At 46.4% G+C, this 24,904-nt stretch overlaps 3 protein-coding genes across 4 annotated transcripts; 2 read left to right on the top strand and 1 right to left on the bottom strand.

The window, feature by feature from the left end:
- Positions 1 to 695: 695 nt before the first annotated feature.
- Positions 696 to 2,250, top strand: LOC109757307 (receptor-like protein 13). The gene has a single exon (XM_020316128.4). It carries the CDS (start codon positions 1,041 to 1,043, stop codon positions 1,866 to 1,868), a length of 828 nt encoding a protein of 275 aa, XP_020171717.2. The 5' UTR covers positions 696 to 1,040; the 3' UTR covers positions 1,869 to 2,250.
- Positions 2,251 to 13,798: 11,548 nt separating this feature from the next.
- Positions 13,799 to 17,439, top strand: LOC109757305 (uncharacterized). Its single transcript, XM_020316125.4, has 4 exons — positions 13,799 to 14,270; positions 14,365 to 14,511; positions 14,934 to 15,149; positions 15,260 to 17,439. The coding sequence occupies exons 1-4, from the start codon at positions 13,868 to 13,870 to the stop codon at positions 17,329 to 17,331; spliced, it is 2,838 nt and encodes a 945-aa protein (XP_020171714.4). The 5' UTR covers positions 13,799 to 13,867; the 3' UTR covers positions 17,332 to 17,439.
- Positions 17,440 to 17,747: 308 nt separating this feature from the next.
- LOC109757306 (BRAP2 RING ZnF UBP domain-containing protein 1) lies at positions 17,748 to 22,949 on the bottom strand. 2 transcript variants are annotated; one of them, XR_012203469.1, is made up of 13 exons: positions 22,532 to 22,923; positions 22,338 to 22,453; positions 22,149 to 22,257; positions 21,917 to 22,031; positions 21,231 to 21,328; positions 20,412 to 20,527; positions 19,534 to 19,780; positions 19,391 to 19,444; positions 19,088 to 19,231; positions 18,931 to 18,995; positions 18,498 to 18,570; positions 18,371 to 18,425; positions 17,748 to 18,267 (listed from the first exon to the last, which is right to left on the bottom strand). XR_012203469.1 is itself a non-coding variant. In XM_020316126.4 (12 exons), the coding sequence occupies exons 1-12, from the start codon at positions 22,937 to 22,939 to the stop codon at positions 18,112 to 18,114; spliced, it is 1,683 nt and encodes a 560-aa protein (XP_020171715.2). In that variant the 5' UTR covers positions 22,940 to 22,949; the 3' UTR covers positions 17,748 to 18,111. The 2 variants fall into 2 exon arrangements, 1 of the variants encoding a protein (XP_020171715.2); XM_020316126.4 differs by lacking the exon at positions 18,498 to 18,570 and having other exon boundaries at positions 22,532 to 22,949.
- Positions 22,950 to 24,904: the final 1,955 nt, after the last annotated feature.

Raw genomic sequence — 24,904 nt, 5'->3', positions numbered from 1 at the left:
TTGCCCCAAGCGCTAGAGCCACTGGATTCCTCTGGCGCAATTCTGGTACAATGCAGCACCACATTCAGCCATTGGCATGACTCCATTCATAGCAATGTTTGGCCATGAGCCTCGCCATTGGGGCATCACTGCCACCTCGTCTTGCTCAGTTCCCGCTCTCCAGACCTGGCTGGATGAACGTGCCACGATTCAGGATTTGCTCCAGCAACATCTTCAGCGAGCTCGCCTGCGCATGAAACAACAGGCAGACAAGAAACGCTCAGAGCGTGTTTTTGAGATCGGCGACAAGGTTTACTTGAAGCTACAGCCGTACGTGCAAACATCGGTGGCCAAACGAGCCAACCACAAGCTCTCCTTCCGCTACTATGGGCCGTACTCCATCATCGCCAAGATCAATCCGGTGGCCTACAAATTGGAACTCCCAGCTAACGCAACAGTTCACCCAGTTTTCCATGTATCTCTGCTAAGGAAGGCTCTGCTGCCAGGTACGCCAATTCAACAACAGCTTCCTACCACCACTGATGTGCCTGGAAGCCCAGTCCAGGTTTTGGCGTCGCGCTGGCGTCGCAAACAGGGTGCCATGGTTGAACAGATCCTTGTTCGGTGGTCCGATCCTGCATCACTCAGCGACACTTGGGAAGACAAAGAAGAACTCCAAGCTCGTTTCCCTGTTGCATAGGCTTGGGGGCAAGCCTCATCGCAAGAAGGAGGGGGTGTCAAGGCCACTGTCAGCGCTGCAGCCACACCAGGCAAGGAACGGGCCTCGCCACCAGCTCGGCCCATCAGGCAGAAGCGGCCCAACAGCAAGGTCAGCGGACCAGAGTGGGTGTGACACCGCACCAACTACTTAAGGCGATTCCACCCACAAGCGCTAGGTATCCAGTGGATCACGGCGGAACCGGCGGCGGCTCTCTTTCCCTTTCCCTTCTTCCCCAATTCGTGTATCCGTGATTGTAATCCTAACTGCCACCAGATTCGTGAGATATTGCAATAGATCGAGAGATATATCACTGGGTTGCTTACACAGACACAATCAGTTCATGGGCAACCTAAACTGGGTAAGTTACCTAGAAAATATTAGGCTACTTTCGCTGGGCGGAAATAAGTTTGAAGGGCAGATCACTCCAACCCTGTGCAGACTCATGTACTTGAGGATACTTGATTTTTCACATAACAAGCTTTCAGGTTCTCTGCCAGCATGTGTTGGTAATATCTCTTTCAAAGGTGATAGGGACGATGCAATTTTTCAGTCAGTATATGAGAGTAATATGTATGACTACTTCAGTGGCTATGACTTAAGAGGCTTCACCTTTGCTACCAAAGGAAATATCTACACGTATGGTCGCAATGTCTTCGATTCAATGGCTGGCATCGACTTATCTGCAAACATGCTGGACGGAGAAATTCCCTGGGAGGTAGGAAATCTAAGCCATATCAAATCCCTTAATCTGTCATACAATTTTTTTATTGGCTCAATCCTGGCGACCTTTGGTGGCATGGAGATAGAAAGCTTGGACCTCTCCCACGATGAGTTGAGTGGACCAATACCCTTGCAGTTAACCCAGCTATCATCATTGGGTGCATTCTCTGTGGCATACAACAACTTGTCAGGATGTATACCAAACTCTGGTCAGCTAGGCTTCGACATGGAGAGCTACCTAGGTAACACCAACCTTCACCAGATTACACAGGGGAACATGTGTGCTGCTCCCAGTCCAGATCCTGCTGCGGCGAAAGAAGTGGAAGAGACGACCAGTGACCCAGTTCTATATGTGATTACAGCTGCCGGCTTTGTGTTGGCATTTTGGGCCACTATTGGATTCTCGTTTTTCCATCCTTACGGAAGATCAGTAATGCTCAAGATGTAGTGCTTGAGCCATTAAACATCCGTACTACGGTCATGTAGTGCTTGAGCATTACATGTTAGATATGTATAATCCTTAAATGTAAGATCCACAAAGCTTCCTATTTCTGGCTCTAATGTAACCTACTCTACTTTGTAACTGATTGTACTATTTCTTAAAGAGAATGTATCAGACCCTTTGCATATGCCGTAAATAATGGAGGTTCATGCAGTCATGCTGGAAAAATCGCCGCAAATTCATTCTCTTGCTTGTTCTTGATGACCTTTCACCCTTTTCCAGAATCTGATTCTATGGCTAGTGGCACCAGCATACCTCCTTTGAGATCATCAGCATGTGAACTCTTCGCAATAGACTTTTGTAACTTGATGGAATATTTGAAGTCTTTTATCTGCATGGATTATATAGGACATGTTAACGAATGCCCCTTGTACTGAAAACCACCCTCCCAAAGATTATAGCTTTTACAAGAAACAGTAACGAAAAATATAAGCACCTGTTCTTCCAGGTCAAGAATCATATCATCCTTCAGCTTCAACTGTGCTCTCTCCCTGTGAATGCAGATTTCATTAAAGAAGGATACAGTAAAGTTGTGGCATTTTAGAATGGAATAGATATGAAAGGAGAATATTCAAACAACCTTCAAATAAGACTGACCATGAATACATATATAGTTCAACAAATCATTTCAAGTATCTATGTTCATAATGTGCCCCAAAAAATGCATTATTTAACTTCTTTCAAATAACACATCTTGAATGTAGCGCAGCTGCTACCATTTTCAGGTGGAAAGATCAAAACATACCTTTCCTCTATTCCCTTTACCGTCTGGCGCCATATATCCTGGCTCTTCATGAGTTTTTCATTCATCTAATAAGGCAAAGGACATCAGTTACACCAACGGCCAAACTTGTTGTACTTTATAATGGAAAGATGTGTGATTTAAAAGGCTCACTTCAGCAACTTTCTTTTTCTCCAACATTGTATTTTCAAGCTTAAGTTGCATCACTTGAAGCTTATCATTTATAGTTTTATCCACAGCAACAGAAATGTGGTTTTCCCTTTCTTTCTTAGCGTCTGGCAAAAGAGGTTATGAACAAACAGAGGCATATAAATGGATTAGAATAGTACATAACTAACTATAACAAAATGTATCTCCAAGAAAAACTATATGAGAATCTCTAGAACAATACAATGGATAGTAAAATATAGTACTACAAAGGAAAGAGCACTGCACCTCTCGCTGAGTTTCAAGTTGGCTTGCTAAAAGACGATTGTATTCATCCACAATCTGTTAAGAAGAGCAGGGCACATGATTTTGAGGAACAAGAATACCAAGAAGGTGTTACAGAGAATCAAAACAAAGAAACTTAAAACTCTTACTGTGTCCGCTTTGCTGCTAAACATAACTCCACCCATATCTGAGTCCTCGTGCATACAGTATACGCAGTTGTCCCCGGGATATTCACACTTTGAACTGAACTTAGCATGCTTTACATCGCTTTTTGAGTGATTGAGTCGATGGACATAACTGTCACCGACATAATCCCAAACACGCTGAGTTTCCAAATCGAGAGAATAGCAGTGCTGAGTGCCTTTCCAGTGCCTGATTGAATGCCCTTCTTTGTACCTATAAACGGCAAAACAATAAAGTTAAGGTTGATTTGGGCATGATGACAAAAGAAGAACTACTCATATATTTAACCTCTGACATAGTTTTTCTTTAAATAATCATGCTAAATGCTTCAAAATAGCACAACATTGCAGAGTGACTATGGGTTCTGAACATCTGCTAAAAAAGGTCAAAAGGAAATAACTATTACTACATAAAAGATTCGTATCAGGGAGTCTGGGAGAAATAAAAGCGATGATATAGTTAAGTTTCATGTTAAATGCTTTGAAATAGCACATAGCAGTGACTACTAGTTCTGAACTTCTAATGAAAAAAGGTCAAAAGGAAAAAATTATTACTACATCAAAGACATGTATCAGGTAGTCTGGGAGAAATAGAAGTGATGATATAGCTACCGAAAAAGGCTTTCGCCCCGCTTTATATTATAAAGCCACTGCCCAAGCCAAATATCCAACAAGGTTCCCACACACACACATACAGGTCTAGTACAAACAAGAAGTCAAAGGGTTAATGCTGAGGGCACAGCTCAACAAGCCCTTAACAAACAAAAAAACACGCACACGCGGGGTGTGGCCGAGCATCTAGTCGGGCTCGGGGAGGGGGGGCGGAGGAAGCGGAAGGCCATCGATCGAAGGTCGGCGAGGAGGTTGCTGATGACGTCCCGGTCCTGGGGGCCGCTAAGCGGCCGCCAGAGCTGCAGGTATCCACATTTTAAAGATGGCGTCAGTAGCACGTCGAAGAGGCACCTTCTGGATGACAAGCTTATTGCGAACGGTCCAAAGCGTCCAGGCAAGGACCCCAACGCAAAGCCATCTAATATGGCGGTAGCGAGGGGGAGGCGTGAATTTCCGCAAGCAGGTCAGGGAAGTTGGTGTTGCACCACTGGCCCCCAACCGTCTCGCGGAAACAGGACCAAAGGAACTGAGCCGTGGAGCACGAGAAGAATATGTGGTTAGCATCCTCCACCGTGCCGCACATGGGGCACATCCCATCACCAGGTCCATTACGCTTAAGGACCTCGACGCCGGACGGGAGGCGGCCGCGGATCCATTGCCACAGGAAGATCCTGATCTTCAGGAGCAGGCGGATGTCCCAAATCAAGCTAAAGGGCTCGGGGGCCGTCGAGGGGGCGATGGCCGTAGAGGGATTTGGTGGAGAAGCAGCCCGAGGGTTCCAGACGCCAAGAAATGGCGTCCGGGGTGTCGGCGACGTCAATGGGGAGGAGGGCGGTGTCCTGAAGGAGGGCATCCCAAGCGGTAACTTCAGGTGGGCCAAAGGGGCGGCGGAAAGCAAGGCGCCCAAGGTCAATAAGGGCCGTCTCGACAAAGATACGAGGGTCAACTGCAATGTCGAAGAGCCCCGGAAAGCGAGCGGCTAGGGGGGTGTCGCCAATCCACCGATCAAACCAGAACAGGGTTGAGGACCCAGTACCAACCGAGATGGATGTGCCAATGCGAAGCACAGGCAGCAGCTGGACAACGGCCTGCCAAAACTGGGAGCCGCCCGAGCGCTGACAGAATGCAAGCGGCTGTCCCCGAAGGTACTTGTTCTGGATGATGGGAGCCAAAGACCTCCATCACCATTGGCAATGCGCCAGAGCCAACGGGTCAGGAGGGCAATGTTCATGCGACGGGAGGACAAGATCCCAAGACCGCCCTGGTCCTTGGGTTTGCAGGTATCAGGCCAGCTTACCATATGGTACTTCTGCTTATCCCCCTCCCCAGCCTAGAAGAATCTGGATTGGTATTTGGCGATCTCCTGATGAAGGGTCTCATGGAGGCTATAGAAGCTCATGAGGAACCAAAGGAGGCTAGCAAGCGAAGAGTTGATAAGGATGACGCGAGCAGCCTTCGACAGCCGCCAGCGCCCTTTCCAAGGCTCAACGCGGTGTTGCATATGGGTCACCGTGGGGCGAAGATCCGCCACGGTGAGGCGCGAATCGCTAATGGGGATCCCCAGGTAAGTCGTGGGGAAAGAACCCAACCGACAGTTGAGTCGGTCAGCAATAGCCTGAGCTTCCTCCGGGGGGTACCCGAGCACCATCACTTCGCTCTTATCGAAGTTGATGGTTAGGCCCGACATCTGTTGGAAGCACGGGAGGAGGAACTTCAGGTTAGCAATGTCCTGTACGGAGCCCTCCACCATTATAATGGTATCATCCGCATATTGAAGGAGGGAGACCCCTCCCCCTCCGACTAGGTGGGGGACAATGCCGCGGATATGGCCCGCATCCTTGGCCTTATCCAAGATGGATACCAGGGCATCCACCACCATGTTGAACAGGAATGGCGAGAACGGGTCACCTTGACGTACCCCACAGAGTGTGGGGAAGCAGGGCCCAATGTCCCCATTGATGTTCACGGCGGTCCGGCCACAAGAGACAAGCTGCATGACATGGGTCACCCAACGGTCATCAAAGCCTTTGCGAAGCAGCACTTCCCGCAAGAATGGCCAGTGGACCGTGTCGTACGCTTCGTGGAAGTCTAGCTTCAGAAAGACCGCCCGATGGTGTTTCATCCGGACTTCGTGAAGGACTTCGTGGAATACCAGCACCCCATCCAGAATAAATCGGCCTTGAATGAAGGCGGATTGGTTCGGATGAGTAATCGCGTCAGCGAGCAGGGTCACCCTATTGACGTACCCTTTGGCCAGGATCCGGAATATCACATTAATCACTGTGATAGGCCGGAACTGGCGGATGTCGGAAGCGCCCGGGACCTTGGGAATGAGGGTCACGATCCCATAGTTGAGACGCCCAAGATCCATAGTGCCCGAATAAAATTCCTCAAACAGGGCCATGACCTCCGGCTTGATGATATAGTTATGCTCCAATGTAGGTTTCCCTTCTTCCTAACTTCTACTGGGTGCACCAGACCACCAGTACAGCATACTATGTAAAGGTGTGAAATGCTTAAAAATCGAGGCCAATGGGCCGTGTGGGTCTGCCTCGAATCATAATTGGGTCAGTGGAGCCGGCACCGACTGACCCAATGGGTCAGCAGGGTCGACCCACCTCCGAGGCGTGAGTTAGCAGCTAGTCACTTGGGCATGCATGTGTTTTGTTGCAGTGGAGTCGTTAGTTCGTTACTGCCAGCAGGCATAGCTAGCTAATTCCTTTAAACATGTAATATGCATCGTGCGCGCGGACATGGCCGGGCCGGGCGGATCACAGCGCACGCAGGAGGCGCGTGTGAGCGCAGCCTTGCGTATGCATGCACCCGTAGCTGCAACATATCTGATCACCTTTTTTTTGAATCGACATATCTGATTACCTGCGATACTAGATAACAACTAGAATTTGGGCCGACCCGAGATACCCATCGGGCCAGCAAGGCCACTGGCATTTTAAAAATGGGTCGACCCGTGGCCTCATAAATTAGCCTTAAGACCATGAGGGCCAGGTCCAAGGCCAGGGCCGGGTCGGCCCGTTCCCATGCTGATGAGCACTAAACACAAGGTTTAATATTCAGGTCAATATGTATCTTAGATAATTAGATTCAAACAGTTGGTGTGAACATTCAATACTCTATACCGAGTGAAATTTATTCATATGAGCAACAGACACAAAGTTTAATACTCCCTCCGTAAACTAATATAAGAGTGTTTAGAACACAAAATTAACCAAGTTGCGTGCTAATGTGCTATGATACCTAGCATCAACGACAAAAATAAGGGCGAACCATCAAGTGGTTGGATGGTTGGAGGGATAGTGGTACCCCACCCCATCAGGTTTCAAGTCCGCCAATGGTAACTTTGTAAATCTCAAGATGATATGTCGGCTCCTTCTCTCGAAGGTGTTCACAAAGGTAGGGTGTGTGCGTTTATAGGGATGAGTGTATGCGCGTATGTATGAGCGCTTGCGTCTGTACTGTGTTAAAAAACAAAAACTAGAAAGACTTGGCACATCGTGGGAAGCCAGTACGGAGTGGGTTTGCTGCCAAACAAGTTGTCAACTCCCGATTTGTTATGGGGAGTTACTAACCTAGGAGCGGGGAGTGGAGTCAGGGATTTGACGAAAGCGAAGGGCATCTGAACAGGCTGTTAGTCATGAGGAATCCTCCATCCACTCAATCCCACACACGCCAATGCGTGTTGATGTTGGTGTCATTAGAGTTACATGGTGTCGTCGGACTGCCTGAAAGGCCAATGACGTCAATTCTAAAGGATACACCCTTCAAATAAGAAAATGATAATGGATCATACCTACATATCCGCTAGAGTCAGATGGAATAACCCGATCGGTGTCTTTGCTGCAGAAGCATCACTAACCCGGCGAATACACAACCAACCAATCCCCCGCCCCCCAATGTTTCCACAAAGAGGAAGGCAAATCAAATATGAACACTTGATCTCATTGTTAAATATGATGAAAAATAATCCAGACGATCTCATTGCTAGATCCGACGATGCATGCATCGCCAGGGTTGAAAAAGAAGTCAGAGAAACCATTATTAAACATCGCCGTGACCACCATCGAAAGAGGTGAAGTGGTGGACAAGTAGGGTACTCACCTAATGCCCCCAAAGTGAGGGTGACCACACCTCCAATTGGTATATTCAGGCCTCCCCCGGTACACCCCCACCAACGGAGTTGGTGGAGGTCGACGATCTACAGGCGACGGATGGGTGACAGCGGAGAAGGAACCCTAAATTTCCTTGGTCAGGCTACATGTTGTTTTTAAAATATGAGTTGTGAAAACATACACGTTGACGAAAATCGTCAAAAACTTCAATTGCAGAATTTACATGATTTCCGTTGGTTGAAAATTGTATATAGATGAACAATAATATAAGGCGTGGATCATTTTGTTTGAATATTTTTTATCAATGTTTGGATGGTTTGGAAAATAACTTGGAAGGATGGTTTTAATAATGAGATATCAATATAAATAACTCTACCGTGTGTATTGGTTTTTGTACTATTTTTATGTTACCATTCCTTTAGATATTTCGAAAACGCCCTAGGAAAAAATCATTGATTTCATTGCTATGTCATGGTTATACATTTGAAAAACAAGAGTAAGAGAGGAGTGAAAGATCCACCTTTCATCCTTGAACTTGTAATTCTAACTCACTTTCAAGCTTAAGACGCAATTTCAGGCTTCTGAAAAATTGTTTAAGACAAAAAACTTCCACCCATTAGAGTGGTGATTCAGCCAGAGTGTGTGAGCATAGTTAGCAAGGGTTGCTCAAATGGCACATTAGCTAACAACATACCACTTATATCATCCAAATGAACACGGTTAATGGTATATGTAAGCTCAATAATTCTTCACATGATTACCGAAAAAGGGTTTCCCCCCGCTTTGTATACAAAGCAACCAACCGAACCATATAGGGATAGGTGCTGGGGCGGAAGCAGCACAATCACGCCCAAAAGAAACGACAGAGAAAGAGCAAAAGAAACAATGCCGACAACGGCGGATCAACAAAAATGAAGAAGCCTCGCGATCGCTGCGCCCACCGGGATCTTCCACTAGGCTCCAAGACTCCGAAGCGCCGGCACCTATCAACACCTCCAAGAAGGATTGCGGCGAGGACGACGCTGCTGCCAAGGGTTTCCCCCGGTACACGACGAGGCGAGAGGAAGGGTAGCCCTCGACGCCCTCCCGGAAGGTCAGGTGGCACCCACAGGCGCCACCGCGCCGGTGTCGGCCATGCCGACAGGGGTTTCCCCCGATCCCAACCCGCGCCTCGAGCACTCCGGATCCAGCCACCAAACCAACCACCACCCTGCGCCAACGCGGTCATAAGGCCCCCATGCCGTCTCACCACGGCACCGCGAAGTGAGGACAGCGCGGTGAAGAATCAGAGCCGGGACAAGGCACGCGGGAGGGCTCCACCTCCACCGTCAGCGACGGTAGCCATCCGGACGCAATAGCAGGAGCACACCAGGCCCGGTCGAGCCCTCGTGGGCCCGTAAAGCTCCCGCCTTCACGCTGCTGCCGGACACGCCATCGACGCCGACGCCCCATATCCTAGCCGCTCCTCCTCCTCACCGCGCCGCAGACAACGAGGCCACGCCGGGGGGCCGGCCCGCTAGGACCCAGATGGGGCCCGCCGGGTCCAGATCTGGGCCGGGGGCGCAACGTCGGCCACCCCGCACCACCACCACGCCCCGCCGCCAAGGAGCAGTGCCGCCACCACGTCCGCCGCCGGCTACCCCGCCGGGTCACCGGACCGCCGCCAAGCCAAGCGACACCGCCGTCGCCCCCCTGCCCCGGGCCAGGAGGACGCGCGCGCGGGGAGAGGAGATCCTGCCGCCGCCGGTAGCCCCCGGGCCGGAGCCGGGGGCGTCCGCTGGCGACGGCAGGGGAGAGGATGAGGGGGCGACGCCTAGAGCAGAGGCGGGGGGGCCGCCCCGGCCGCCTCCTGGGGAGGCGGCGCGAGGGCAGAAGGAGGGGCGGGGAAGGAAGGGCGGGGGAAGGGGGCGGATCCGGGCAGCGCGCCGGCGAGGACGGCCGGATCCCGCCGGAGACGGGCATGGGAAGGTGGCGGCGGCGAGGGTTTCGGGGGCGGGAGCGGGTCGCGGGAGCGGGGCCTTTGTTTCAAATGGCCTCCAAGCACTACACAAGCACTCTCAAATGGTCCCTTCACATGAGTTGTGTCTCCAAAACACAAAGGCTATCTCAATTTGCCATATGTGTACATTTTTTTGCAAAAAAAACAAGATCTATTATAAAAGTTCACCGGAAGTACAAACCATCTCAAACATAATAAAAATTACATGGAGATTCCGAGACCACTGAATGACCACTACTACCGCCAGAACAAGCAGCCAAGACGCTCCTCGTTTGTTGATACCTTGTCTTATGAACGTGACTGACATGATATGTTTGTTCGACTGTAAATCCTCTAAACTGTTACTAACAAGTTTTTTTATCGCATCAAATGCCTATAGCAAGCAAAATGGTGTGTCGCCGCACTTTATCTCAAGACATCTCCAACATTGACATCCTCGTGTCAATTCTCACCCTACAAGTGCAATAATTAAGATGAAGGATGGAACATGGGAGGGCACATGGCCCCCAACAGATATTAACCACAAGCAGCAACGAACGCAACCGGTCACTCTTCCAGCATGACACCATGGCTGAAGAACCTGATCCTCATCATACTCCTCATATGAAGTTTCTTCGTCCGCCCCCTCATTTGAAGGTTGTACCAGCTATTGATGCATAGGCCGCTTTGTGAGCTTACACCACGTGTGCTGAGGTGTCGTCACCCCTTCAAGCAAGTTTCTTTTGCCAGCATCCATTTGCAAACTTTCCCATGGATGAAAATATCATACATATTAGAAATCAGCTCAACAGGAGCTTATGTTAAAATATTTTTTCAAAGCAAGTTTTGGTGCGGGTTTTCCACATTGCCTAGGAAAACTCAGCAATCCCCACAACATGAAAGATCACCTCCACAAGGATATATTTCTTGCAGCCCACCAAAAAATTGGGTAAACAAATGGGTCTATAATACACCCCCATGGTAGTGCATATATATCACTCCGCACATAAGCATAGTCTTACAAACTGGATTGGTGACCGAACTGGTGAGCCTGTCGGTCCAGGTTTTCACCAGTCAGACCACTCGTTCACTTGTTCGTTTGCTGGGTTTTTATTAGGCTATAAAAAATTTGTTTTGTAGGCTAATATAGTAATACAACGAGGTCAAATAAGATAAGTTCCTTAATTTTGACACATAATCGATCGAAGCCAAGCGGTTCTTGGGCCAAGCCGAAGGCTTCGCATGTTCCCCTGGCGACCATGGTTTGATTCCTAGCCTTTGCGGTTTGTTTTTCTCTTTCAAACTAACAATGTGCCTGTCACCAGTTCAATCGATTCTGGTTTTTCTCCTAGTTTGTACAAAAACCAACCGGTTCTCTTCGGTCTGTTTGCAAAACGGTCTTTAGAGTTTAAAAAAATCACGTGTGTTGGTTTTGGGTTCCATGCGTGGGTTTGGCCCTCGTCAAAGGTGCCCCGCGTGACTAGCCTAATTCGTCTCTATGTGGGTGGTCTAGATTCGGTGTCATGGGATCGACGTCGATATCTGACTTTGGTAGGCACAACACGACAAGATGTGTTTCATGGGCGCGGTCCCAATTGCGTTATGAGATTCACGTTTGTACTTTGCAGGTGTGTGCAGCTATGCGTTGATGGATCATCATGTGGTGGAAGCGCAGGACGATTTCTGATAGGTGGTGCTCTTTGAGTGTTGGGTTACAGGGGAAACTCTATGTCCGACCTTCCATGGTAGACCCTGGGAATGGTGTTCTTCACGCGAATGTCCAAGACATTGCCTGGAGTTTTCTCAGACTTCTCTTCGGGGTGAAACCCATGATCTGATCTCATCCCAGTGGTTGTATCCTACGACGGTGCTGCTCGTGTGTCGCTCTCTTCCTTGATGTGTCACCTGTTTGAAATGGAGCACCACTCCTGTTACTCTAGAGTTGCAACCATTCCTGGTTGATGTTATGAGATAGAGGGCACATGTTTCCCCTCTTCCCCTTTCTCTTATTTTTTCTCCTTTCATTCTCTTCTCTCCCCTCTACCATGATCACTTGATCGACACCATGTTTTTGACGAAATAGGCTTTCGCCCCGCTATATTAATATAGCAACCACCCGATACAACAAGAAGTCCAACGCTAGGGCAAACAACACAATCACGCCCAAAAGGAAAACAAGAGAAAAACAAGAGAAAGAAATGCCAGCAGCACCGGATCAACGAAAGCTGTAGTATCCCGCAACCGCTGCGCCCACCGGACACATCCCCCACGCTCCAATGCCACCGAGTCACCGCGTACCAAGCAACACCTTCAAGAAGGACTGCGACGACGACGACGACGCTGCTGCCCGGATGACTCCTATGATATCTCCCGGTACACGGAGGGAAGCGGAGGAGAGGTACTCCCGACGCCCTTCAAGAAGGTTGATGGCGCCCGCAGGCGTCACCGCATCGGTGTCGGGCAGACCCGAGAGGGATTTCGCCCTACCCCTCATACCCACAACCTAGGACCAACCGGCGCCTCCACCATGCCAACCGCCCACCAACATGCGCCACCACAGTCACGAGGACACCACCATCATCTCTCCACCACAGACCCTGCGAGGCCGGCCGAACCAAACGAGGCCACCGATGATAGGGACCGGTAGTACCGCAGCCACGTGGGAGGAGACAACCTCCACTGGCACACGCAGTAGCAGACCAGACGCAGGAGCAGGAGCACGCCGGACCCCCTGCCCAGCCGGGCCCAAATCGGGCGCACTAAGCTCCTGCCGACGCAGCGCAGCGCCGCCGATCCCAACGTCTGCATCTCGCCAGCCCAGTCGGAGGCGACCCGCCGGAGGCCAGACCAACCCGCCCTGGCCCAAATCGAGCCCAGAAGGGCACAGATCTGGGCCTGCAGGGCTCCGCCGGCCAACCCCGCGCCTCCAGCCGCCACCGCCACCAAAGGGTCGGGCCGCCGCCACGCCTGCGCCCGATCTACACCGGGGCACCGCCCGCCGAGGCGCACCGTCGCCGGAGACCACTGCCTGAGCCGGGGAACCGTGAGGTGGAGAAGAAGAGGGCCGCCACCGCCGGCCTCGCCACAGCACCGCGCGGACAACGCCCACCCGCGCCAGCCGGCGGCAGCGGCGGGAGGAGGAGTGGGAGGTGGGGGGTTGGGCAGCGAGGGGAGGGAAGGCCGCCCCGGTCGCCCGGCTCGGGGGGGGGGGGGGGGGGGGGGGGGGGAGGGCGGTGGCGTGGGGGGTATGGGGAGGGGGTTCGTGAGTGTCAAAGATCATCGACACCATGTGTTTCCCATGTGCTATCTGCTAAATCAAATGAAGCCAGCAAATTGCTGGATCCTTCAAAGAAACATTAATTGCTTTCTTTTCCTTTCGTGATACTTTGACAGTGTGCATTCTCTATGTCTTGACTAGCTTCCTTGGTGTACATATTGAATGTAACCATATCTTCTTGATATTAATATATACTCTCTTTATTGAAAAAAAAATGTAGTCTGGTATCTCTAGAAACATACTCCCTTGGGCCCCCACATGACGTCTTTAGAACTTGAAATGTCTAGCCGGCATTTGCTGTCAAAAAAAAGGAAACAATCTAGCCGGCACCTAATGCCGGCTGCAACTAATTGGCCATCCACCTGGTCAAGAGTGCATCGAAATATATTTACAACAAGATTTGCTGTGGATGATGATGATTGCCAATGACTCGGTCCATGTAATTAAACTGACCGCCTGTGCCAAGCCGTACTCCTTGTCTCGTATTCCTGACATGTTCTTGTCTACAGTTAGTACCAAGAAGCTAGCGAAAGATAAAAGCAAGCATGCAGAACTGTAAATCTCACCATTTCTCTCCCAAAGTCTAGCTACCTAAATGTACAGGAGAAGGAAAAGCTTATTATCAGATATGGTTAGCTGCTTGCCATGGGGATCATTGTCTTTGGCGTTGTTTCTCTTGTTACAGTCCATGCTTCACTTGTCCTCTGGCTGCTTCCTGGAGGAGAGGGCTGCTCTACTGGACATCCGGTCTTCTCTGGTAAGAGCGCATTCCCTGAGTGCGCTTGATTCATGGGGGGAGGATGGTGATGACTGCTGCTCGTGGGAGCGCGTGAAATGCGACAATACAACACAGCGGGTGTCTCATCTCAACCTTTCCTCTGTATATGTAACTAATTCAGAAGAGAGTTGGCATCTAAACTCGACGGTGTTTTCTGCATTACATGAACTTCAATACCTTGATCTGTCAAACAATTATCCATGTTCGCTAGCCTTGGAAGGTACATTTGTACTCCAAATTCTCCTCTCTTTTTTAGAACAATATGTATGTGCGGTGACTTATTTTCATTGTTGTACAAACTAAAACACCTGCAGGTTTGCTTGGACTAGCCAAACTTCGATATCTCGATTTCAGTAACAGTGCATGGCTACGGGGGTTCCCAGAATTTATTGGGCAAATTGTTTCACTAGAAGTCTTAGTTCTCGACCGTAACCACATGACCGGAGGTCTTCCAAGCGCAGGTACAGATTTGTGCTTAATTATATAGTAGAATACTAAGGTAGACGTCAAAGTTGCATATTCATAAACTCGTCTCGCATGCCTACACACATTGCAGCTATTGAGAATCTCAGAAACTTGCGACAACTGAGCATGCATGGGAATAGCTTGAACGGAAGCCTCCCGGCATCGCTATTTGCACTTCCTCACCTAAAGATCCTAGATCTCTCCCTTAATGACTTCGATGGGCATATTCCAATAAGCTCATTCTCGGGTCCAATGTCACTTGAAGTCCTAGATCTCAGTTTTAATCGCCTCAACGGAACTCTCTCAGGTAAAAATATCTATCTTACATTAAAAAATGAGACATCGTGTTTCATACTTCAATCTCCCTACTTTAATTTTGTGCCACCTGTACTAACTGTACTACTTACATGCATCACAGCCTTTAAAAACATCAGGAACTTGCATTTGGGTAGCAACCTATTCAGCGGATCCCTCCCTGTGTCAATATTTTCACTTCCTCATCTGAAGTTCCTAGATCTCTCATATAATGAATTCGAGGGAGATTTCCCTATTCATTTATCTTCGGAACCAGTTCCACTTGAAGTCTTACATCTTGAACATAATAAGCTGAGTGGAGCTCTTCCGAATGTACAAGGTGCTCCTACAGTCCTCCTATAATGAGCATTTCCTGCTTATATCAGTAAAGATGGTGTCACCATTGTTTTCTATGAGTAATTATTAATACATGATTTGGTACTTCTGCAGCATTTGAAATCCTCAAGAACCTACGAGAGTTGTATTTGAGTTCCAACCAATTCAGCGGAAACATTCCAAAATTCTTGTTCTCGCTTCCACATATCGAACGGTTGGACCTCTCGACGAATTTGCTCGGAGGACAAATTCTTATAAATTCATCTTCGGATCTTTCATTGTCCCTTAAGAGTCTTGGGTTTTCCCAAAATAATTTGAGTGGTAAACTTTCTTTCATTTGGCTTCAAAACCTCACAAAGCTAGAAGAGATAGACCTTTCAGGCAATGGTAACCTAGTTATTGACATCAATATTCCTGGATGGACACCTTCATTCCAATTGAAACAGTTAGTGCTCTCTGGCTGTGACCTTAACAAGAACATTATTGCAGAACCACATTTTTTACTCACACAGCATCATTTAGAGGTGCTTGATTTGTCCAGCAATAACTTGTCAGGCAGCATGCCCAATTGGTTGTTTACAGAGGAAACAAAACTACAACAACTATATCTTGGGAATAACTCGTTAACTGGATCGCTAGACCCAATATGGCATGCCCAATCTTCTCTCAGCCGTATCGACATACACATGAACCATGTCACAGGAGAGCTGCCGGCCAACCTCAGCTCAATGTTTCCAGTTTTGTATTATCTAGATTTTTCTAGTAACGACTTGTTTGGGCACATACCAACGTCAATGTGCGAGATCAGCTCCATGGGATTTTTAGACCTATCAAACAACAAACTTTCTGGAGAGGTTCCAACTTGTGTATTTACTAATTATCCCAGGCTACTCATCTTGAAGTTCTCAAACAATAAGCTTGATGGTCTGATTTTTGGTGGGATGAATAATCTGTCCAATACTTTTTTTGAGTTGTGCTTGGATGGTAACAAATTTAAAGGGACATTGCCTCATGATCTGTCAGGAGAGTTAATAAAGGTCATTGATTTGCATGATAACCAGCTGTCTGGCGAACTCAATACGTCATTTTGGAATATGCCCTCTTTGTCAGCCCTGAATCTTGCAGGCAACCGTATAACCGGCAAAATTGATCAGCACATTTGTAGCTTCACAGAAATTATCCTTTTAGATCTGTCGCGCAACAGCCTTACAGGGTCAGTACCAAACAGTTGCTTCATAGTGCTGAATTTTCTTAACCTTACTGGGAACTCCTTATCTGGCGATATCTCTTTTCCCCTTTTCAACACATCAAGTCTAATTGCTTTGGATATCAGACACAATCAGTTCATGGGCAACCTCAATTGGGTAGGTTACCTTGAAAATATTAGGCTACTTTTGTTGGGCGGAAATAAGTTTGAAGGGCAGATCACTCCAAACCTGTGCAGACTCATGTACTTGAGGATACTTGATTTTTCTCATAACAAGCTTTCAGGCTTGCTACCAGCATGTATTGGTAATATATCTTTCAAAGGTGACACAGATGATCAAATTTTGCAGCCAGTCCTTCTAGTTATTTTTTCTGACATCCCGGCCGCTTACTATGACTTATTAGTAGACTTCACCTTTACTACCAAAGGGAATCTCTACACGTACGGACGCAGTTTCTTTGTTTCAATGTCAGGGATTGACCTGTCTGTAAACATGCTGGATGGAGAAATTCCTTGGGAGCTTGGAAATCTGAGCCATATCAAATCCCTGAACCTGTCCAACAATTTATTTGTTGGTCCAATCCCAATGACCTTTGGCGGCATGGAGGAAATAGAAAGCTTGGACCTCTCCCACAATGAGCTGAGCGGACCAATACCTTGGCAGTTAACCCAGTTATCATCATTGGGGGCATTCTCTGTGGCATACAACAACTTGTCAGGATGCATACCAAACTATGGACAGCTCAGCTCATTCAACATGGACAGCTACCTAGCCAACACCAACCTTCACAACATTACTCAGGGGAATACCTGTGCTGCTCCCGGTCTAGATCCTGCTGCGGGGAAAGATGTGGAAGAGACACCCAGTGACCCAGTTCTATATGTGGTCACAGCTGCTGGCTTTGTGTTGGCATTTTGGGCCACTATTGGATTCTCGTTTTGCCATCCTTACGGAAGATCTGTAATGCTCAAGTTGTAGTGCTTGAGCCAAACATCCGTACTACAGTCATGTACTATAATCTTTAAATGTAAGATCCACTGAGCTTCCTTAAGTTTCTTTCTGGCTCTAATGTAACCTACTCTACTTTGTAACTGTTGTACTATTTCTTAAAGAGAATGTATCAGACCCTTTACATATGCAGGAAATAATGGAGGTTCATGCAGTCATGCTGGCAAAGTCGCCACTAATTCATTCTCTTGCTTGTTCTTGATGACCTTTCACCCTTTTCCAGAATCTGATCCTATGGCCAGTGGCACCAGCATACCTCCTTTGCAATCATCAGCCGCTCCGCTATTTTTAAACTTTTTGCTAAAAAATATTTTATCACTCTAATAGTCTGTAAAAAGGAATTTATCTAAACATCGACATTTAGGTACTTATAAAAGCAAAACATATTGGACAAAATGTCATTTATTGACAGTGCTTGTGCAATAACACATCCTTACGGAAGATCTGAAATGCTCGAGCTGTAGTGCTTGAACAATTACAAATTGCAAGTTATGTAATGCAAAACAGTATTACAGTTATGTAGTGTGCATTCCTGAAATTACTTTCTGGGTACGTAACATAATTGTATTTTGTATCAGATTCTACTTTTTCTTGCTGAGAGTATCAGATGAACTTGATTAGCACAGTGAGAGAAACTACAATGAAAGAGTGACCTTGCGCTTCTCACACAAGGTCAGAAGTTAACATGCAGAATCTTAGCATATATAACAACTGGTGAAGATTCATGCATTCATACTAGCAAAGTCGCCACTAATTCCTTCTCTTGCTTGTTCTTGACGACCTTTTACCCTTTCCAGAATCTGATTCCATGGCCAGTGGCACCAGCATACCTCCTTTGAGATCATCAGCATGTGAACTCTTCGCAATAGACTTTTGTAACTTAATGGAATATCTGAAGTCTTTTATCTGCATGGATTATATAGGACATGTTAACGAATGCCCCTAGTACTGAAACCCACCTCCAGATATTATAGCTTTTACACGAAACAGCAATGAAAAATATAGGCACCTGTTCTTCCAGGTCAAGAATCGTATCATCTTTCAGCTTCAACTGTGCTCTCTCCCTGTGAATGCAGAATCATCAAAAAAGGATACAGGAAACTTGTGGCATTTTAGAATGGAATAGATATCTATACCAATATAAAAAGACCCAAAGGGGCAGATCCAATTAATCTCGGCCATCAAATCATGTCAATCCAACGACCTATACTGCTTCAATGTCGAGCGCTCAACACGTTTAGCGTGCAGTTAATTTCATGCCAAATAATATAATGCTAATCACATAATAACATGCAAATAATATCCTACTTAATATCCGCATGCACTTAATATACTTCCAAATTAACGTGCATTGCACGTACACATTGACTAGTGAAAGGAGAATATTCAAACAACCTCTAAATAAGACTGAACATGACAGATGACATAATGTATATAGTTCAGCAAATCACTTCAAGTATTTATGTTCATAATGTGCCCCCAAAAATGCATTATTTGACTTCTTTCACATGATACATCTTGAATGTTGCACGGCTACTACCATTTTCAGGTGGGAAGATCAAAACATACCTTTCCTCTATTCCTTTTACTGTCTGGCGCCATATATCCTGGCTCTTCGTGAGTTTTTCATTCATCTACAGGAGAAGGCATAGGACATCGGTTGCATCAATAGGCAAACTGGTTGTACAGTATAACGGAAAAGGCAGCATGATTTAAATAAGCTCACTTCAGCAACTTTCTTTTTCTCCAACATTGTATTTTCAAGCTTAAGTTGCAGCTCTTGAAGCTTATCATTTATAGTTTTATCCACGGCAACAGAAATATGGTGTTCCCTTTCTTTCTTAGCATCTGACAAAAGAGCTTCGTAATACTGTCAATATGAACAAACACAAGCATATAATTGGATCAGAATAGTACATAACTATAACAAAATTTATCTCCAAGAAAAACTATATGAGAAGCTCTAGAACAATACAATGGATAGTGAACATACAAAAAAAATAGTACTACAAAGGAAAGAGCACTGCACCTCTCGCTGAGTTTCAAGTTGGCTTGCTAAAAGACGATTGTATTCATCCACAATCTGTTAAGAAAAGCAGGGCACATGATTTTGAGGAACAAGAATACCAAGGTGTTACAGAGAATCAAAACAAAGAAACTTAAATCTCTTACTGTGTCCGCTTTGCTGCTAAACATAACTCCACCCATATCTGAGTCATCGTGCATGCAGTTTACACAGTTGTCCCCGGGATATTCACACTTCGAACTGAACTTAGCATGCTTTACATCGCTTTTTGAGTGATTGAGTCGATGGACATAACTGTCACCAACATAATCCCAAACACGCTGAGTTTCCAAATCGAGAGAATAGCAGTGCTGAGTGCCTTTCCAGTGCCTGATTGAATGCCCTTCTTTATACCTATAAACGGCAAATTAATAAAGTGAAGGTTGATTTGGGCTGTTGACAAAAGTAGAATTAATCATATATTTAACCTCTGACATAGTTTTTTCTTTAAATAATCATGTTAAATGCTTCAAAATACCACATAGCAGAGCGACTATGGGTTCTGAACATCTGATGAAAGAGGTCAAAAGGAAATAACTATTACTACATAAAAGACACGTATCAGGGAGTCTAGGAGAAATAAAAGCGATGATATAGTTAAGTTTCATGTTAAATGCTTTGAAATAGCACATAGCAGAGTGACTATTAGTTCTGAACTTCTGATGAGAAAAGGTCAAAAGGAAATAACTACTACTACATAAAAGACATGTATCAGGTAGTCTGGGAGAAATAGAAGTGATGATATAGTAAAGTTCCGATGTAGGTTTCCTACTTTTACTACATATAAAAGCCACATATCAGGGAGTCTGGGAGTAGTACAAGTGATGATATAGTTAAGCTCCAATGTAGGTTTCCTTTCTTCCTAACTTCTACTGAGTGCGCCAGTACAGCATATTATGTAAACGTGTGAAATGCTTAAGCATTCCTGCCATAGTAGGACGACTACGAGTTCTGGTACACTTTCAGTCAGTCGGTGTTAGCATACCTTCCGCATCCAACAAAACCACATATCACACAGATCCAGAGGTTTTCAGAGGTCTGGCAAACAGAACATGTAGGATTTGTAGGAGCTTCAGACAGCTTCTGACAGAACTGACAAACCTGAAATGGAAACAACAATAAATAAAGGCAAACTACGATGGAACCCAATACACAGAAAATTTAACGCTACACATACATGTGGTTATAGTGTTGGAAACTTGCAATTGATGTTTGTGTCTATAAAGCAGCATTTACTCGTTTGGAATTTTATGATCTAGTCAATTGAAGTGAAAATCAATATGTAACTTGGATAATTAAATTCAAACAGCTGGCAATAACATTCAATACTCTATACCAGGTAAAAATATATTCATATGAGCACTAGACACAAGGTTTAATATTGAAGTCAATATGTATCTTAGATAATTAGATTCAAACAGTTGGTGTGAACATTCAAAACTCTATACCGAGTGAAATTTATTCTTATGAGCAACAGACACAAAGTTTAATATTTAACACTGCAAATACCCCTGAACCTCAGTAGGTTCCGAGTGCCCAAGAGTACAAATAAAGCCCAATGTGATATCAGTCACCCGATGACTGCACATTCGACATTGCTATGGAATTTTTTTTACTTCACTAACCAGTCCTACTGAAGAATATTAAAAGTGAAGCATGAGAAGATTTATATAAAATGAGTAATGGCAACCCAGATGTAGTGTAATGACAAAACAAGAAAAGATGACTTCCATCTGAAACAAAGTGATTCCTAGTTTCCCCGTTAGCACGCAATGAAACAGTAATGAAGAAGAACCTTCCTTACCGGACAAGATGAACTGACCCACATTGAAACGCACGAACACTGGAAAGAATGGTCACAATTAGTAGCCCCAATTCCGCTGATGTCTTGATCCAACCTTTCTGAATCACACACAAAAGATAGTCAAGGAACAGACTGGTCATGTAATACCTTACACTAGATACATAACTAAAGTGACGAGCAAAAAATTCTAAAAATTGAAGATGAGGAAATGGAATATTAGTAGATCTAATAATTATATGATTTCCAAACTGTAGCCAGAAAACAAGTGGGTGTATCTGTGGATGGTTACAGTTAAGCAACAGAAATGCATGCATGAGCCATTATATTTTACCCCACAGACACAGTTCTGCAATTTGATAGAAACTACATGGTAGCTTAAAAGGTTGCCTCCAGAAGCTGTCTGTAAGAGAGAGACAGCATGAAAATTGATTTGCCTAATATTGTGGGCTGCCCTTAAAATAAGGTAATCTGGATTTTGTGAGGGTAAAAACTCCACAGAGATGTAAATTTGATGTTTGCAGATGGTATTTCTGAGAAATAAAAGTGCCTAATCTTTTTATTAGATTATTATTACAACTGGGGTTTTCTCAAGCAATGCGGCCATAATCAGAAGTACACTTTGCACGAAGTTCATATCCAATGTTAACACAATACTAAGCTTGTGTGTATGCCTAAAAGGAGCTCACCTATGCAAACAGGACAAGTCGGAAGCTCGGTAGATCCAACCGGTGGGGTGAAGGCCAACTCAGTGGATGATGTGTATTGCACAGCAACTATAAACAGAACATGGCACACCTCTACCTGCGCCATGGAACAGCAAGCACATTTTCAAAATTTAGCAGCAGTAGTGCACAAGATCAATAGGCCAACTACACAAGATCAATAAACCAACCAAGACCAAGTTGACAATCTCACAACCTCTGTGGACGAGAACCTCCAGCCATTGAGGTCCAGGTAAAATCCATCGGCACTCTTCTGATCCTCAAACTCCACAAGCACGCTGTACCGGTCCTCCACCCCATCGTCGCTACGATCATGACGGCGCATACAAAGTGTCATATGACCATAATCAAATGCAATCAACTCTAAATGGGTCTGGAAATTCACCTGATGACACGGATCTCAGAGGCGTGCTCGACGTAGGGGCCGCAGAAGCGGACGAAGTCGTCTGGCGTGAGGCGGGTTGGGACGGCGAGCACCAGGAGGCGCGTGCCGCGCCATGACTGCCGAGTGAGGGGAAACAAGGCGTGAGCACGCGCCAAAACGAACAAATTAGTAAGAAATCAAGGCGGGGTCGTTACCGGGAGCAGAGAGTCGCAGGGGAGCGGTGCGGCGGTGGGGCCGGAGGAAGAGGAAGAGGGGGTGGCGGTGGCGGCGACGGCGGAGGCGTAGGAGGAAGAGGAGCGATAGAGGTGGAGGATGCCGCGGGTGTGGTGGATCCTAGGGTTCCGTGCGGGCGCGGCGGAGGTCACGCCGGGCAGCTCGAGAGGACTTGTGGCGGATGTGGCGGAGGGGAGAGGGTTGCTGGAGCGCGGGGAGATGGGATTGGATGCGGCTGTGCCGCCAGCGGCGGAGCTGCTGGTGCCCACATCGTCGGCGGCGGCGACGGTGAGGGCGGCGAGGGCGTCGGGCAACTCGACGGACTGGATTCGAAGGCTGAACATGTTTTGGTTTGCTGGGAGTTTCGGTCGTGTCTGGGGCATTTTCATCTGAAAATAATAATCCAATCTGGTTTTTTAAATCCGATTTGTTATTTATAAGCTGTCTGACAAAATGTTATTTTTAAATTAATCAAGTTGCATGCCGTGATGCCTAAAATCTTCAACAAACTTGGGCATAATTTTTTTGCAAAGCACGTCCATTGAGGCATACCATGGAAATAGGACTCCCAAGTCTCCAACGTTGAGACGCTTTTACATAGGTTCGGGGATAGAGAAGTAGTAGGGAGAGACGGACACCAAAAGCTAAATTAGATTGATCGTTATCAATCATGTCTTACAAAATTCCTGGGAGGCGGACTAATATTTCTCTGTACCTAACTAACTTCGCTCGGTCTCAATTTGGTTAGGAGAGCACCCAGGCGACTAGGGTTTTGCTGGCCCGTCGCCGACCGCCTCCTTGGCGGTGGCGCGGCTGCCGGCGATTGTTGTCCCAGAATGGCGTGGTTCGACGTCGTGGTTGGTCTCTCATTCTGTGTGTGTTAGGAGGTCTTGGTTGTCTCCGCGAAAGCTCTCCCATGGTAGATGCGTCTCTCTACTCCGTCGTCTTGATTGAAGGATTATATGTTGTGTATGAGTTTGTGATTTCAACGAGGAGAAGTTGAGTTCCAATCAATATCACGCTGATGAAACTTCTTAGTTGGAATTGTCGTGGTCTCCTCCAAGACGCAGCTGTGAGGGCCCTTCTTAATGTTAAATCTCAAAGGAAACCTGATGTTCTTTTTCTGTAGGAAACACATTTGGATGATTATCCGACAGATTGCTTGATGATGAGGTTGAAGATGGATCATAAAGAAGTCATCCATAGTGATGGACGAAGTGGTGGTATGTTACTGTTATGGAAGAAAGATGTCAATATTTCGTTGCGGTTTAAGTCAGACAAGTTTATTGATGTCTTGGTGGACTCTGGGGTAGATGATGTATGGATGTTCACGGGCATGTACGGCGAGCCAAACTGGGCAGAAAAGCATCAAACCTGGCAAACGTTGCGTGATCTGAACACTACTGGGAACTTACCATGGTTGATAATGGGGGATCTGAATGAAGTCTTATACTCCTTTGAAAAGGAGGGGGTAACCTTAGGCCCTAGAGATTTCTGAATATGTTTCGTGAAGCACTAAATGATTGTAATTTAGAGGACTTTGGCTTCATTGGTGACAAATTTACATGAAAAAGAGGGAACATCGGAGAGAGGCTGGACAGGGCCTTGACGAATGAATCATGGAACAATAAGTTTGGAGGTGTTGTCTTTTAACAAATCTAGAACAACGGATCTGATCATCGTCCTATCATCATACGTATGTCAGAGGGACTGATACAAATATATCAGCCATTCTTCGCTTCGAATCCCGATGGTTGAAAGAGGACAGATTCAGAGATGTGGTTCAGGACGCTTGGGATCGTGCGGATCCGCAAGTACAGGCGGCGGGACTAGCAGAAAAATTGAACTTCATTCATGATCAGTTGCACCGTTGGGACAAAGCAGTCTTGAAAAGCCCCAAGCGCAAGTTGAGAACTATGTAGAAGGAACTTGAGAAAATAACCCGTATGGATTTAAATGAAACTAACTTGGCAAAGCAAAAGGAATTATCGGAAGGAATTGAAAAGCTTCTTGAGCAAGAGGAGGTATACTGATCTCAACGTAGTAGGCTCAATTGGCTGAAGTTTGGGACCGAAACACCACATTTTTCCAAAACTATGCTAGCATGAGGCATCACGGAAATAAAGATTAAGAAATTGAAGGACGACCAAGGAATTTGGCAAGAGGGGATGCTCAGTTAAATCCTTTGGTTTCAAATTACTTCACGAACTTGTTCACCTCGGAGGTAGATGATGTTGATCCTACTTTACTAGAGAAGGTGGTGCCACGGGTGAACCAGGCGATGAACGATAACCTAAACCAACCCTACTCAGCTGAAGACGTGAAACATGCTCTTTTTCTATTGGGGATTTAAA

The sequence above is a fragment of the Aegilops tauschii genome, chromosome 2 (assembly GCF_002575655.3).
Source record: "Aegilops tauschii subsp. strangulata cultivar AL8/78 chromosome 2, Aet v6.0, whole genome shotgun sequence".
Classification (NCBI taxonomy): domain Eukaryota; kingdom Viridiplantae; phylum Streptophyta; class Magnoliopsida; order Poales; family Poaceae; genus Aegilops; species Aegilops tauschii.
The sequence above is the reverse complement of the archived record's forward strand: the minus strand, read 5'-3'. Positions and strand labels throughout refer to the sequence as shown.

Bases quoted from the DNA above. Each gene is read 5' to 3' on its own strand.
- LOC109757307 (XM_020316128.4), top strand. From the start codon at position 1,041: ATGGGCAACCTAAACTGGGTAAGTTACCTAGAAAATATTAGGCTACTT.
- LOC109757305 (XM_020316125.4), top strand. From the start codon at position 13,868: ATGTACAGGAGAAGGAAAAGCTTATTATCAGATATGGTTAGCTGCTTG. The intron at 14,512-14,933 runs GTACAGATTTGT...CATGCATCACAG, and splicing joins CGGAGGTCTTCCAAGCGCAG to CCTTTAAAAACATCAGGAAC. The intron at 15,150-15,259 runs GTGCTCCTACAG...GTACTTCTGCAG, and splicing joins AGCTCTTCCGAATGTACAAG to CATTTGAAATCCTCAAGAAC.
- LOC109757306 (XM_020316126.4), bottom strand. From the start codon at position 22,939: ATGAAAATGCCCCAGACACGACCGAAACTCCCAGCAAACCAAAACATG. The intron at 20,528-21,230 runs GTAAGGAAGGTT...TTTCCATTTCAG, and splicing joins GGGTCAGTTCATCTTGTCCG to GTTTGTCAGTTCTGTCAGAA. The intron at 18,268-18,370 runs GTGCCTATATTT...TAATCCATGCAG, and splicing joins TTCTTGACCTGGAAGAACAG to ATAAAAGACTTCAGATATTC.